This window comes from Pantherophis guttatus, chromosome 3, assembly GCF_059756535.1.
Source record: "Pantherophis guttatus breed Tessera chromosome 3, ASM5975653v1, whole genome shotgun sequence".
In the NCBI taxonomy this organism is placed as follows: Eukaryota; Metazoa; Chordata; class Lepidosauria; order Squamata; family Colubridae; genus Pantherophis; species Pantherophis guttatus.
Window position 1 is genome coordinate 153,737,363 of NC_142065.1, and position 16,624 is coordinate 153,753,986.

Genomic DNA, 16,624 nt, shown 5'->3' on the forward strand with positions numbered 1-16,624 from the left:
CAATGCAATGGTTATAAATGCAGTATATGCCAGTTGTTAAGTGCCCAAATTTTGATCACGTGACCAAATTTTGATCATGTGACCACTGGGATGCTGCAATGGTCATAAGTATGAAAACCAGTCATAAGTCACCTGTTTTCAGTGCTGTTGTAACTTTGAATGGTCACTTTAACAAATAATTGTAAGTGAAAGGCTACCTATGGACAGTTTGGTCTAATGGTTAAAACACTAAAAAGCAGGAGATCATGAGTTCTAATTCTACCTCAGCCATTTAAAACTCAGTGGCCTTGGGCCAGTCACTTTCTCTTAGCCCAACTCACCTCACAGGGATTGTTGTGGGGAAAATAGGAAAAGGAAAGTGTGTTGGATATGTTTTCTGCTGGATATGTTATTTGTAAAAATAATAAAGGCGGGATACAATAAATAAAAAAAAAATTAATCTAGCATGTAAAAGCATAATTCTTTCATGAAACGTTTTGACCCAGAAATAAAAGAAGAGCACTCTAAAAGTAGCTTTTTGCAGAAAGTTGTGCTTTATTGGATTTTTTTTCCAGCTACAAGTTTAGCTGTAGCTATACATGATATCACATTTAGAAGATATGCATGCATCTCCTACAAAGCTAAGTACAAGATAAATGATTTGCTAAACAGTTGCAAAATCAGCCAACTAACATAATATTTACATACAGCCATATTATATCCTTATACTTTCACAGTAATGTGCAAATGTTACAAATATGGCTTTTTTTTTCTAAAAAAGGAAGTAAGACATAATTGTACAGAGTAATATTTCTAAATAGTTAGGATTGTTTCACCCTTTTGTGAAACCGGTTGAGTTTCCATTAACTGTACACTGCACTTAGTTGCCACTTATATTACTGTGGCATAGGTCACACATATTTCCTAAGGCACAATATTAATGTTAGATGCTTTAAAAATGAAGCCATGCTTTTTCTGTTTATGTGAATGAATATACTAGCTACATGGTAACATGATTGTACAAAATACAATGTTAAACACTATTATTACTTGTTTAAGTTTATTTGTATCTATTAACATGAAACTACTGTATTCCGAAATCATGATATACAGGTTGCATATTAAAACATTTGGTTTTGGTAATATGTGTTGTACATTTAGCAGAGAGTTATAAGGCTTCAGTGGAATAATCATCTTATAACTGAACAAATATTTTACATTCTTCAGTAGCGGTATTTACAATGGCTTTAACTCATTCTTTGTCATTTGGGAATTAATACATATTTCATACACATCCTTCTTCACTGTCTAAAGTGCTTGCTTATCAGCGTGAGACAAAAGAAAAAAAAAAGGACATAACTGCCTGAAACAAAACAACTCCACAACATAGCAATGGCATTTCTTGGGATCTGGACTGCATTCATAGAAGAAGAAATTATTGCTAAATTCAAAACCTTCAAAAGGCAACTAAATATACTAAACATATTATGTTTGTGTATGTGAACACACACACACACACACACACACACATACACACAATATATATTGTATTGTGTGTATGCGTATATGCTAGGTTGCTACATGCATATACATCAATCCGTGGAGCAAAAGTTAGGGTTTTTTCCCCCAAATGTTTTTGTCCATCAACCTTAATATTTTGTGCTGCTCAGTTACCTTGTGCTATGCTGAAACCAAAGAGTCAAAATATTGACATGCTAGTATTACTAACTGTTCTACAATACCTAAGCAAAGAAATGTGACAGGCTGGAAATGTACAGCTGAGATGAGAATTTGGTTTAAAATGCACCATGAATAAGGCAGCAGGATGTCAAATACAGTTCAAGAGAGAAAACAGGGGAAAAAAACACACCTGGAATTCAGACACATCATTTCACTTTCAAGAGGATTCTTCTATCTATACCAATTGACAGTTTCTGTGCCTAGAAATACTTTGGATGGCAACAACTTCAACACTGCCAATACAATTCCCTGATGTCACAAACTAACAAAATAAGGCACTTCCAGGGTTGTTGTCCAGTACAGCCCGAAAGAAACAAAATCAGTTTTTGAGATTGGTTATCAGTTTGATCACATTTTCTATTTTAACCATAAAATACTCCACGCTGTACTCATTTCCAACATTTTCCTTGAGATGATTTTTAAAAGGAGGCATTTCTTAGCTGAAGTCAACCAGTTCCTTTATATATATATATATGCATAGACAAAGAGAAGAGGTAATTGTCAGCTCCAAACAGTCAACAAAACGGAAGACCAGAAAGGTACCGGGGATTATCTTCCAATTATTTGATGTAGGTATCTCAGCTAAACTTCTTGCTCACCACTTGTTAGTGGACATGGGTGCTAGAAAGATCATTCCTTATAATCTCATTTACTGCAAAAGAAAGAGAGAGAGAAAAGAAACAGAATTAGAGATTATTTGATTACACTCTTCCAACATTCTCGTGTGCTAAAGTAACATCCTAAGGCATTTCAGACTAACCGGCATAAGCAAGCAACAGTTATCAAATGGTCTAAGAATAACATTGTCCCAAACAGTCATGCTAACTTGTATGCAAAATAAGGGATCCCATTAGAAAAGTAGGACTTGGGTCTTGGCTATAATGCACTCATTACATTATTATTTACAGGAAAAAAATATTAGGGATGTTTCCGAACACAAATATTATATGACACTTTCTATATAAGCACTCATCTGCTGCAAATAAACTGCCAAAGTTGCAAGCATAGTACCCAAAACTAGAAGGTGCAGTTCTGAATCTTTGAATATTTATTCTAAGACTTTTGAAGTGGGATTCCATAGATTGATATTTCCAAAGTAGAACCGATGGAAGAGGGAGGGAAGAAAGGACTGAAAGTGGTGTTTTCACTTTGTCAAATATGGTATTTACAACATGCATACATTTTCCTTAATGGTCAATACATGCATATGTTAAAAAAAAATCCATCAGGAGTATTTCTATCTATACAATATTTTGAGAGAACGTAGTAATAACAGCATAACCTGCATGGACTGATAGCACAGTATTATTGTTGCTTGTGGTTCTTTTTCTCCTTCTCTTGCGCTGTTTAAGTTTCCCACACTCTGGTTATGTCCATTTAGCACTTGTGATTTTTGGCAAATGAACAGGAAATGACTGAACCTGGCAAAGGCCATCAACAGTGAGCTGCACAACATCCCTCTATTTTCATCTCTTGGCGGCCCCTGCCATGACTTGATTGATACTGAGATAGGCAAAATGTCATCAGTACGGCTGTCACCACTTTAGAGCTTTCCTAACATCCCGGGGAAGGGGAAACACAGGCCCACGTCATGGAACCATCCTGGGAAAGCCCATATTTCCCTTTGCTTGAAAGCTGTTGATCATTCCTGTCCAGATAAGTCCATGTGTTTGTGCAAGAGGAATCCACGCGAACTGTGGATTTGCACTGTTGAACTTTTCATAAAAGCGTGTGAAATCGGTTTAGTATTTTTCATAGAGAGGATTTAAATCAGAAATCCCAGACTGCCAACGAGAGAACAGATACTGAGGCATGGAAACTGTCAGTTTATTTATAAACTCCTCAAAAACCTTGTACCAGAAGTGTCTTCCCTACTTACTTACAAGGTTGAATTTCTCAACCTTGATAAATTTAAGATGTCCCAGAATTCCCAAGCCAGGGTGTTGAAATTTACACATCTTAAAGTTGCCATGGTTGAATAACACGGCTTTATACCAATAAAGCAGTTTGCAGCAAAAGGCATTTATAACAACCTGCATGAACTCCAGTAAAGGTACTGCAGCTCTAAACTAAGCTAGGCTGGATGACTGGAGAAATGAGCTGGGCCCCATTAGCTCTGCTGCTCCACAGCATTAATTTGAACAACTAGTGGATCTGACTAGTGGATCTGACTGGTTGTCTTATTAGACCCAATATACGACATGCAGTGTGTTTCCTGTATCTCCACCTAGTCTGACTCTTAGCCTGGCCCTGGCTGTGCTATCCACTCTTAAACATTGGACCTCTATCAGCTTGGGTCAAAACTAGACTCCCAATAGTGGTGAATCTGTACATCTGACCAGATCTGATACCTTAGAAAATTATAACGTGACAAAATTATAATATGGCAGACAATCTAGTGAAAAAAACCATAGACACACACACTCTCTCTCTCTCTCTCTCACACACACACACACATACATGGAATATGCTGGACCTTTTAAGGAATGCTAATAGAGACTATGTTTTATGCAAACACAAATATAACCGCCTGCATTATGTACACGTCCAGTCTATGTGTCATCAGTACTCCAAAGACGCAGAAGAGCTGGAAAGAAAGGAGTAGTTTAGTAGGTATGTATGCTATAGTAAACACAGTTGCTAACAGAAGTCAATTAGGGGAAAATTGAACAAAACCAGAAAAATCCCTGACTGCTCACAATTAATTTTCCAACACATTATACCAACACCAGTAATATGGGAATGAATATGCAATGAAGATGTACTAAATTGACTTTTAGACTAGCTTCGTTTATTTACAATGGGAAGGTTCCTATTCATAACAAAGGGAATATTTCATCAACCGGATTTAAGAAAATATTAATCTACGATACAAGTATCTGTCGAAATGTTTCTCCATCAAATCTGAAAAATCCATATGTCTGTCAGGAAACGGAGCCAATTCCTTCTCTGTGGTGCTGGTTACATTAGGGGCAAGGGCCATATACTAACCAGCAGTTAATATTCGTCTTTAACACTCTTGGAATAGAATTGGAAACTCTATTGACAGATCACAGTGTCCTTCACCAGTTAAGGCAGCTGGGAGAAAATATTTTATTTCCTGTGCTCGTTTCATTATCTTCCCTGCTGTGAAATCCTTTTAGTGTATGGCTCCTTTTACCTATATTTTAAGCCCAATTCCACATGGAAGGAGTTGATGTTTTATATCTACTACACACTACCAATGCCACTCCAGAAACTGAAGCACTGTAGACTCCTCCCACAAGGAGGAATCCATAAATTTTCATGCCAAACAGATTAAAAAAGTACAAATTATCTCTCTGTATGTGATGAACCATAGCCAACCAAAGTATCCGGTTGTCACTAGGAACAGAACAATCGTATCCATGTCTACTTGGAAGCAGGGTTTCCTGCATCCATTACAGCTTAGGCCTAAGTAAATGAGGACAATTTGAAAACTGCTGGGACAACAAATCCCTGTTAATGCAAAGTGTGCACCAGTGCTCCTTGGGCAACTGATAAGGACAATACACAAGCATCGATAAAAATGTGGTTCTGAATTCATTCCCTCAGGAAGTGTCTGAAAGTAAAAAGAAAGAAATTTCATGTGAAGTCTTATGGAGAGTTGTTGAGAACTAAATCCAACTGAGTTCAATGAATTGCTCCAAGGTAAGAGAGTGCAGGATTGTAATTCGTGTCAAGTTGAAAACAAAGTATTTAACTTTAGTGTCTGTTTTTCTGGTACATTTCCAGTAGATCCAATATCAATGGATAAGACATCAATGTCTTTATTTGTTTTATCAATGGAGCCATTTGTGGAATGTAGAATGTGAATCCTGACCCATCTGATATTTACTGTGGTTACTTTATTCTGAAATACGGGATTATTTTATTTCTGAAGCATTGGATTCCAAACTGCTAGAAATAAACAATTTTGTTCAGAAATCTTCCTATGTACTATGTTCTTCCATTCATGATTTCTCTCCCCATTTGGAGACAAATGTGATAATAGTATCTTTTTGGGAATAAGATATTTTTCTATGTAGGTTAAATTGATTTTTCAAATGAGCTAATTTACAGGCATAGGAAGAGAAGTGAAAAGTTGAAAATCATAACGCACATTTGGAATCAAATTAAATTTCAAACTAGAAACTTTGATGTGCAGTAGTTATGATGCAATCATATACCATATGTATGTGTAAATTCAGCAATAAGCACAAATTAATTCAAAGGATTTTATTTTAAGTAAGGGTATATAACATTGTAGCCTAGAATATTCCTACTGCAGCCTAGAATATTCCTATAGGTGAGCAGTTCTTCCTAGTAATCCTTTGCGTATCTTTTAAAAATATGTATTATCTGATGAAATTATCAAGTTAACACCCACAGTTTCCCAAAACATTTTCCAATTTTACAATGTGATAGTTTCCATACATGTTAACTTTTCCACTGACATCATATTTTTTTTAAAAAAAGTATGCGTAAAGTTTACGATAGAGCACAAAAAAGTCATAAGAATGAAAGAGACGTGCTTTGTTATGTAGTCACATTACCTGTCAAAGGCCTGAAAAAGGAACTTTTCATTGCTCAACACATAAAAGGCCACTGCAACAGGATGTGGCAAGCTGTTACACTACAGTTCACAAAATGGGTTGTTAAATGTCTTTTATTTAACATTGAAAAGAAAATATTTTCAGAAAATGTGACTAGTTGTTTTTCTTTCCTTTTTTCACAGATCTAATATATTTATAAAATTAACTCAATAAAGTTTTAAATATTTGATTCTAAAAGCAAAATATAAACATAAACTATTTTTAAAATTCTCCTTTCTAGAACACTAAACTGAACACCTTTTAGCAGTTGTGAAGCATTGTGTTATTTCTGATAATATAAAGCCTTATGTACATATCATCTTGATCCTAATGGAAACCTATAAAAACTTTTTATTAATTGTAATATTGCTAAATTATACATTATATATACAAAATTATAAATTATGTATGTTTTTCACTTAAAAGGCCCAGGTTTTCCTAAAGTAACCAGGTTTATGGCAATGAAAATAATTTCGAACCAAAGGGGATATAAATCTGTAGATCTATGTTGGTGCATGATTAAATGAGGAAATGAATGTAAATTCAGATATGCTATGGCTTTACGTGATGAGAGTATAAATTAAGGAGTAGGTCATATAAATCTGTAAAAGAGTTTAAAGTATGGACTACAAAAAGATGAACCTGCAATTTTATAACTCAAGATTAATGTTTTTATTGAAAAACCGGACGCTAGATTTTTTTTCTAGTTTGATTTCAAAAGAATTTAGCAATGTTTAAATTAATCATACAGTACAAGAACTCTAGGAATTGTATTGCATGCTATATTATGTTGTTGTTATGTTGTTATGCTGTGCTATGCTATATTAATATACCGTGTTTCCCTGAAAATAAGACCCTGTCTTATATTTTTTTGAACCCTGAAATATGCGCTTGGCCTTATTGTCATGTGCTCAAAAACCCGATTGGGCTTATTATCAGAGGATGTCTTATTTTGGGGAAAACAGGGTAATAGTCAGTTTTAAGAGCCTCTATCTTTTGATTGACAATTAATGAAGAGATGCTTGAAGAGTGGGATTCATAGTAGCCTCATTCCTAAATCAAGACATCGTGGTTTAGCTAAATCCCATTTTAAGGACAAAATGGTCAAAATATTTATAAACAGCCAATTTAGCTGCATATTACATTCTATTTCAATCTCAGTGCAAAACATGTGTTTGCAAATTGCCTCCTGCAGGCCCCCGTTCTCTACCAAATAAGCATTAAACATTATTATTAACTAACTTTAATCAACAGGTATTTTTAAAAACAGTCTGATTAGCAGATACTTTTAGTAACACGGGGATGTGGGATAACAAGGACTCAGGCTACTGATCATACGGCATGTAAAAATGTTCAATTTCCAAGCATTAGGGGTACTCAAAAGTTGTGACATGCCTTGGGGATTGTAAAGATATTTTGGACGTGCTTGGTAAGTAACTACAGTACATAAGTATCATAACTTTTTAACATTTTGTTTGTTTCATTTGAGGCACAACAATACAAGATGGGAGCTTAGCAGAATGTGGCATGGAAACGCTCTAAAGACAATGTCATGGCCAACATTGTTCTCAAAGAATCTTGACAACTTAGGGAGCAGAGGGGTACTTGTTTCTTTCTTGCTTCTACCTTGAAATATTCTAATTGCATTGCTTTTTAATCCCACAATAAGTCAATTAAAAAAAATACAGATAGTAGCAAACAAATATATCCTGCTATCACAATCATTTTCAAAAAGTATGATATGCTTCAAAGATAGTTAAAACATGGAAAAAGCTTTCACTACATCGTTTCCATTTCAATGACATACAATAAAATGTTCAGCTTTTATCAGGGGAAAGAATAATGTTACCATCTTTACATGCATTTAAATAAAATGTCCAATAATACCAATTAAATATTTGATTGAAGTTATATAATTCTGTCTCTACCAGCTGGGTACCCATGGCTTTCAATGGTTCATAATATATTGTAAAACCACTCCCATATAAATAAAATCCTCTTTTATAATCCTGACCAATTCTCAGATTATAAAAATAACAACTGTAAAACAAGTTTTGGGGTCACTAAAACACAGAGTTCAATCATTGCTTGTATTTTTATTTTAATAATTTGCTCGGTCTTTTATGTCTGTTCATGATTGATTTCTCAATTAAGTAGGCCTAATGTCAGTTAAAGAACCAAAATTGATATCAATAAATAGAATCAGAGTTATAAAGTCACATTCATTACTAATGGCAGGAGTGCAATGTTATAAAACAAAGCAGATAAAATTAAAAATAAATGCTAAATAACAATAAAAATGAAAGTCATTTTCATAAGCAATGATTTTTAGCAGAGGAAACATTGTTCAGCATTCAGGAATTCTGGGAGTTGAAGTCCACAGGTCATAAAGTTGCCATAGTTGCTCATCCCTGGTTTACCCCATTAGAATTTATTTTTGGAGGTTGCCATGTTTCTAATTTAAACAAATCTCCCACTCTGATCTCAAACAAGTTGCCTCCCATTATGCAAAGCATGAGGCGCCGTGCCTCAATGGCTTAAAAGATGCTTGAGAAGGTCTATGCTCCAGCGGTTGGAGTCTTACCACTTCATAATGGAATGAGCTCCCATTACTTGCCTCAGCTCCTGCCAACCTAGCAGTTCCAAAGCATATAAATGCAGATAGATAAATAGGTACCACTCACTTCGATGGGAAGGTAACAGCGTTCTGTGTTTTGCTGTACGCCCTGCGTTGTGGATGATGTCATGTTGGCCACATCACCATGGCAACGTCTTTAGACAGTGCTGGATCAATTGCTTAAAGAAACGGAGATGAGCACCGTCCCCTAAAATCGGCTACGACTAGTGAAGTAAAACTGGCAGGGACACTTTTACTTTTATGCAAGGCATTTTTGATCAACATACACAACAATATCTCTAACTGTACGGTAAAAAGAATTGTCTGGCTGCCCGTTCACCGTAAATGAAAATGCAGCACTCTTCTCTTACACAAGAAAATGTAAATAGGAAAAGGGCATTGATGTTGGGAACATCTCTTTCATGGATGAAAAGCCATTTGAGAAGCAAGCAATATTTAAGCCCCTGAGGTAAGGAGGGCACAACATACTGCATGGGAGATTAACCTAAAAGCTCCAAAATTCAAAACTAAACAAAATGAAACAAGGAATCAAGAATAAAGTAGGATTACAGAACAGTGGAAAATATAACCACACTTTCCCTTAGAGAACCTGACCTTGTACTACTCCAGGCATTCTGAATTTACATTAAATCATAATTTGTCTTTATATATTTAATCTCAATAAAGCCATGATCACAATCCAAGTGAAAGAAGTGATGACAAATAACAGGTTTTAATAAAACATGATCCTCCCACCTATAAGTGTAGTTCATTAGTCATTAATAATGGAAGTGTTTTCCTAATTTTAACAACCTCTTTCTCCCTAGACAAACTTCATATATCTGAATTGTGGGACAGGAGAACTATGGAATAGACAACAGTTAAGAATTTCAACATGTTATAAATTTTTTTATTTTATTTTAGGGCTTTGTGGACCTTGGTGATTTGATTCATTTGCTGCACTTGTTTTTATTTTTTTAATCATGATCGGGTTACCTCTGTTCAGCCATTAAAGTTCTTGTGTGATTAAAATCACATAAGGTTAAGAAGGAAGCCTATCATCTGAACCTATCCTCTGCTGACTACTTATTTCATAGCTGCCCAGACAATGCACAGCTGCTATGCATTATTGTACAGCTATAATGCATTGTTGTGCAGTGCATAGCTAGACAAGACTTTAAGACTACTTATTGCATAGGTACATGACTTTGAGAAGATTTGCAGTGACCAACTTGATTTGTGATTGATAACCTGGAGCTATCAGGGTCCTAAATTATATGAAAAACCCACTAAAGTAGAAGAATTTCCCCTTGCAGCTGATCTTTGTCCTCCAATTATATATGGGATTCAGGAACAGTCAGTCCATCTCAGCTCTCTTTTCTTCATCTGGGTTTGAAGTGATGCTGTTCTGCCCCGCTACAGACCCCAAAGAACATAGCACACACAAACCTTAGTTTACAAAATTAAATCATTCTTTTTCAAACAAAGACTGTTAATTAACTTTCTTAACAGCCTACAAGAATCCAAAGAATAAATAATCGTAATATTACTAGGATTGGCAGAAAGACCAGAAGCAATTTGCAGGACACTGATAAAAAAACTAAGATCCAGATGCGAAGGAGAGAGAACTAAGTTGTTCCCTGCAAGTTGCCTCAGTCATCTTCCTTCCTTAAATAGGCTAAGGGAGTGGCCAATTAGCCCCAAGCCTTACTCTCGCGGAGACCTCCTCCTGAGGAGCCACTCCTGCCTTTTGGCAGCTCTGTGCACCTGTGCATCAAGAAGAGGCTCCTCCTCTTCTTCCTCTTCACTTATGGAAGTTTCTGGAGGTTCTGAAGGACCTGGCTGAATCCACGCCTCTGGCACCACATCTTCTCCATCCTCATTGTCTGACTCGAGTGCCAGCTGCAAAGGCTGCTGGCGCAGCACCACACCAGCCTCCTCGCTGTCGGAATCAGCTACTAGCTGCACAGGCCGCTGACGGGCCACAACAGATGCTTCCAAAGGCTGGGAAGTGGTAGTAATGGACCCCCACATCCCACAATTCTGCAACCCAAGTCTAAACCAGTGCTTCAGATACAGTAAATTATGAACTTTTGGTTTTCACATAAATAGCAAACCTCATAAACTGAATTGTGAAAATGGAACACACCTGTATGGGCACAAAAGACACAATTCTTTCCCCCGCCTGCTTCCAACTGTTTGACAAACATTATGCCAGTAGGCATTCTGTGTTTGATACAAAACTATTTTGAAAGTAAAATTTAAGGTTTCTTAGAATTGTTGGATTTTTAAATAATTGACATTTTGTGGTAAAAATTAAAACCAGATGGAATTAAGTACAGCTCAAATTATGGTTAAGGACACGTCATCTTATTGCAAACATCTGGTACCAATGATAGATTCACTCCAAACCTTGTTGCATGTAACTTAGACATATCACTTGTCAGCACACACTGTGTACCCATCAGTCCAAGCTCACAATGTTTACAGATTTCTAATCTCATGTATGGTAAAACTCATTTTTGCTATGAACAAATGACATCTTCTCAAGGCCAGATGTCAGCAATGTACTGTCTAATTGCATGCAAGTTCAAACGGGACATACACAAAGCATGTGCATGTAGAATGAGTGGCTGCAGCCTGCCTGCTTGCTGTACATATTTTTTTTCTCATTAAACTCTTTCCTCAACCACAATACCAGTCAGCTCATGTATGGTAATGTTGACCTTTGTTTCTGTTTTGTAGGTAAGAGAAGCTGGATTATCAAGAAAGGATGCTTAAGACAATACCTTCTCAGTCGTGTTTCCAACTTTTAATTAACTCTAGGTGTGGGGCTGTCATTTGAGTTGAAGTGGTGGCCAGTGTCCCCACACTGTAAAATATATATCCTTGGTGCTGGCCGCCATTCAAGAGTATTTCCTGAAACCTAGTATTATTAATATTATCATATTTGCTATACATATATATTCTTGGTTGTAAAGTTCCCTTTAAACCGCTTGGACTTTAGCTCCAAAGCCTAGGTGTAAAATGGTAGAATGGTACTTTCCAAAGTATGAAAAGATTAATAAGATAGACACTCAGGTGCTTCTGCTCAACTGTATACAATTGAGGAGACTTGGCACCTCAGCTGGATCTCTATGGCTTTAAAGCCTCTGCACTTATTCAAATTTTCCTTTTGACCAGTTAATTAAGGTTGTGCGTATCAGATTATACCAATCCTTGCAACAACTAGTACTCTCATTTATTATTACAAAAATCAATTAGTCCGAATACATATGTACCCTGTGGATTTAACTGAAAGGTAACTAATACTTAGTAATATGTAGTTACAAGAAACCTAAACTTTTTCTATTGCATTTAATATTCCTTTATGAATTGTTAGTATGTAGACTACTTTAATAATCAATACCTATGTTTCATCTAATGGGTCTCCTTCATAATCAATATTTTGCAAAGATATTTATGTATTTCTTTGAATAGTTCCTATGCATCTTGCATTTTGTTAAGTCCAACTTCAATTAGTGTATCATATGCATTCTATGATATTGAATTATTTTAAAATTCTGAGTATACTTTATTTTTTAACATTTTTTAAAAAACTGCCCATCTCCCTCTCAAAGGGTAAATAGTAAAATATGCCTAAATAACCATTTTTTAATATTTATATGTTTCTTTCCATTCAGACATATAAAAGTCTTTGCGAAGAAAATGTAGTGTTTCACCTGAGTAATTTTGGAACTATTTTATTGAATGTCAGTTTCTCTGGAAGTTGTGAATTACAGCATAAAAGATTGAACGGCACACATATACCATGAGGTCAACTGCCAAACACAGGGTGTAGGTTTCTTTCTTTCTTTCTTTCTTTTAATATTTCACCATGCAAGAGCAACATATTTTCTAAACTCCTTCATAACAATGGCGGACACTGGATTGCAAGAAGGAAAGAAATATGCATATACTGTCACTTAAGAAAAATATCAATATTAGCACTATACACAATGCTGATCATTTAAAATGTAAATAGCAACATGTCTGCTCAATGGCATCAGTCACTATAGTAGAACTTGAAATATCTCAAGGTACCAATGGTTTTCCTTTTGATATACAGAGTAATTTGTATGGCTGCAACTTTCTCCTCCAAGAAAACAAAGAGCAACATACTTTGAAATGTTTAGGTTTTGTTTTCAAAACTATTTTATCAATTACTATATATTCTCATTTTTGGCTCAAACTATAGTAAAACTCTTCCGCTATCTTTTTTTAAACTCCCCATTTAGCAAACTGTTATCAAAAGTTGCTTCTATCTGTACACATTTCTGAAATACTTTCATTCCAACCTACTTTGGAAAAAAAATCCAAGAAGAGTGGAAACCTGGCATTAAACTCAACTGGAAGGAAGAAGTTTCCACTTTATAAAGGAAGGGAGAAAGATATAAAAAGGACATTAAAGGTTACAGCTAAGTATGGAGATGGAAGCGAGAAAAAAAATGGACAAAAACAAAAGTCATGCCACTACCTGGCTGAAGTGGAATCTGGGCCAAACTTTCGCTTGTTGCCCTTCTCACATCAAACCATGTTTTTTAAAAGAGCCAAATTTGGACAGAGGTTACTTGAAATCTTTCGCAAACAGATTACTTTGAATTTCTCTTTAAAGAGATTCTATGTGGTGAAAACAGGGCAGATTGCTAGCAGGTCTGATGAAGAACGGACAATCACTTTCTCCATCGAGGCTTCAATCTTTTTATTCATTGGATTAGATTCCTTTTAGACCCCTTTAGTGATTTCTTCCAACCATTGACCAAGAGGAAATAACTCTGCAGCACTGGGAGCCTGGGAATCCTAGAAAGCAGTCCTAAATCTATAAAATAATTGAAGTGTAGTTTTAGTGAGCTCTTCAGTTCAGTTCTGATTTTTATTACAATGTCAACAAGTGTTTAATTTGTTTTAAAGTTGAGGTTCTTAAATCTGAGTGATATACAGTAGTTTACAGCTTGCTGGCAAGGACCACTGCAAGGAGGAAAAAAAAAATAAAGAGCACATAAAGAGTGTTCTGAATTTGACATTATAAAGCAGGGAGCCAAGCCAAGAGCAGCAGTGCTCTCCCAGCCTCTGGCTGACTCTGGGGCCTTCTCATGCAGTGACCAATTTCATCTCTTAACCAACTTCATCTGGAGACTAATTAAAAGGGAAATATTTTAATCAGTAATTCCCTGCCCCCCCAATAAACATTTACAGATGTTAACTAGTGAGGCAATTTGCTAAATGGTAGTCTTGTTACACCACTGCTATTCATTTTAGGAGGTCGAGTTCAAACTTATAAAGGGTTTTCTTGAAGTTTGGGTTCCTAATTCCTAATGGCGATAGGCCCATTTCTTATGCAACAGCATTGTGGCATCACACAAATGTGAGGAGCAGAGTTGAAAATTTTATACAGGCACCCAAAGTCAAATGCATTACATTTGTGGAGATCCAGAGAAGAAGCATCGGAGACAATCTATTTTTTTTTTGTATAATTTTGGTCCTATAAAATGGTAAAATGGAGGGGCTTTAGAGAAGTTTTTGTCCTCTGAGATCTTAAAAAAAAGAGGGGGGGGGGCTTTCTTCAGCTGGCTTACAACTCTGTAACTAGATGCCTTTGCTTGTGCTGAATGCACACGTGTCAGTCCCACTTCTGCGATGTTAGCTGAAGTGGAACTATTTTTTTCTCAGAGCCAAGTATTTCATGATTTATACAGCCATATCAAATATCTCTGGAGGACCTTGCATGAAGGTGATGGCGAAAACCTCAGTTCTGACATTTACAGCCCAGACACAGTTGTCTGATGGAAAGCCCCCCTTCCTTTCTCCTCCTCCCTCTCTCTGGTCACTGGCTTTGAATGGAGCCAAAGGCTTGAGTAAATCAGCAGAATTTCTTGATTTTTCTAAGGGCTGTGAACACTAAGTGTTTTCCGGTACCTACTTCCTCTGCCATATCTAAAACAACAGCAGCTGCTTGGACCTGATAGAGAAGCATCCCAGAGTGAAAATTTTCACAACTGGGGTGGGAAAGAAAAGAAGAAAAAAAAGGGGGAGGGAGGAGGTAGAATGGATTATTCAGAGAAGAGATAACACATGCCTGCATATTGCTTCTTGCCGATGATAGCCTCTAAGCTGAGAGCAACGAAGTTAAAAGCAAACTCTCTATAGAGACCATGGGAATAAGAAGTTTCCATGCTGGCTAGGAAAACAGGGAAAGCCCCAAAGCACTTGTTCTATTGTACAGCCTATCATAGGTTGATTAGCTAATGTCTCCAAAGGACCGATAAGAAAGGATAAGTGACTCAGATGTGAAAGCTTTTGTCCCTTTCTTTACTCTGACTGTCTTTTTGAAAGTGTTTTGAATATTTTCATCAAGGGAAAGTTTGGGTTATGAGAAAACAAAAAAACAAAAAGGACCAGGAAATGTCACAGTGCTATTTTCAACCTGTTTTGCGTCTCGGTTTCTAGATTTGAGGACAACCTCAGGTCAACCATCATAAGATTGAGTGCCATGCTGATGATGGTTGGTTTATTTTATTGCTGACAGGAATACAAATATACCCAGATGCGAACTCTTGCCTCAAATCATAAAAGCAATGGGCAAAAAAGATAGAACAACCGTGTCTCCAAATCCAGTTCTAGTCTGTATTTAAAAAGAGATGTCATGGAGTAGAACAGGAGTTTCCAAACATGGCAACATTGAGGCTTGTGGACTTCAACTCCCAGAATTCCTCAGCCAGTCAGGAACATCAAGGAAATGGACATTAGGAAAAGAGGATCAGACAAAAAAGAGATGCAAGATGCCTTTTGATGTTAAGAGCTGTAATAGTGGTTTGCAAGCTTGTGGCAGTCTAGATTGTCTTCAAAGGAGCTTCAACAGAAGATATGAAGGAGGCCATATATTTCACAATTCACAATCATCCAAAAAGCTGCAAAGAAATGTGTCATGAAATACAAAACAATCTTCCCTTTAAAGGAAGATGGGCCACCACAATATATGGTATGCTAATGCAACCAAAGCCAGAGGTTAACAAATCTTGACAATTGAGATAAATTTCATTTTATTCAGGATCAAGAGTTTAAAGTAATACAAATGAGCCGTATTTTAACAGTGCCTGATTTTAGTGCTTTAAAATATTTTTGTTGTGGCATCATCCTGTCTTAATTAGAGAATGGTGAGAGGTAGGGAGGGACCCCCCTTTTAACCAGAAAGTATAACCAGCAATTAAGAAGTCATATATTCTCCTAAGAACTAAATGATTATTTGACTCAAAGAATCTATATTAATTAGTCTGTTCAATTTAGATGGATTTTTCTTTTGGGACAATAGCAGGGTTCAGAATTTGATCTTGAAAATACATTTATCACAATATTAAAGATTTGTAATTATGTATGGATATTATGAAGTGGTATATCATATTCAAGGAGAGCCATTTTGGTGTCATGATTAAGGCATCAGGCTAGAGATTGTAAATTTTAGTCCTGCTTTAGCCACAAAGCCAGCTGGATGGCCCTTGGCCACTGTCTCTTAGCCTTAGGAAGGAGGCAATGGCCAACCACTTCTGAACTCTTGCCAACAATCCTGAGGGACTAGTCCAGGCAGTTGTTAGGAGTCAATACTTCCTTCAAGGAACAAAATTGACTAATTAAAGAAATAATCATATTCTATATGTAATAT

At 36.2% G+C, this 16,624-nt stretch overlaps 1 protein-coding gene across 4 annotated transcripts in view; it reads right to left on the bottom strand.

Moving 5' to 3' along the window:
• Positions 1-510: 510 nt before the first annotated feature.
• NFATC1 (nuclear factor of activated T cells 1) overlaps positions 511-16,624 on the bottom strand; it is a 141,725-nt gene continuing 125,611 nt past the window's right edge. For all 4 annotated transcript variants that reach the window (XM_034429323.3, XM_087890375.1, XM_034429322.3 and 1 more), the window contains exon 10: positions 511-2,371. In XM_034429323.3, the coding sequence (XP_034285214.2) occupies positions 2,325-2,371 (47 nt within the window). In that variant the 3' untranslated portion in view covers positions 511-2,324. The remainder of the gene's footprint in view (positions 2,372-16,624) is intronic.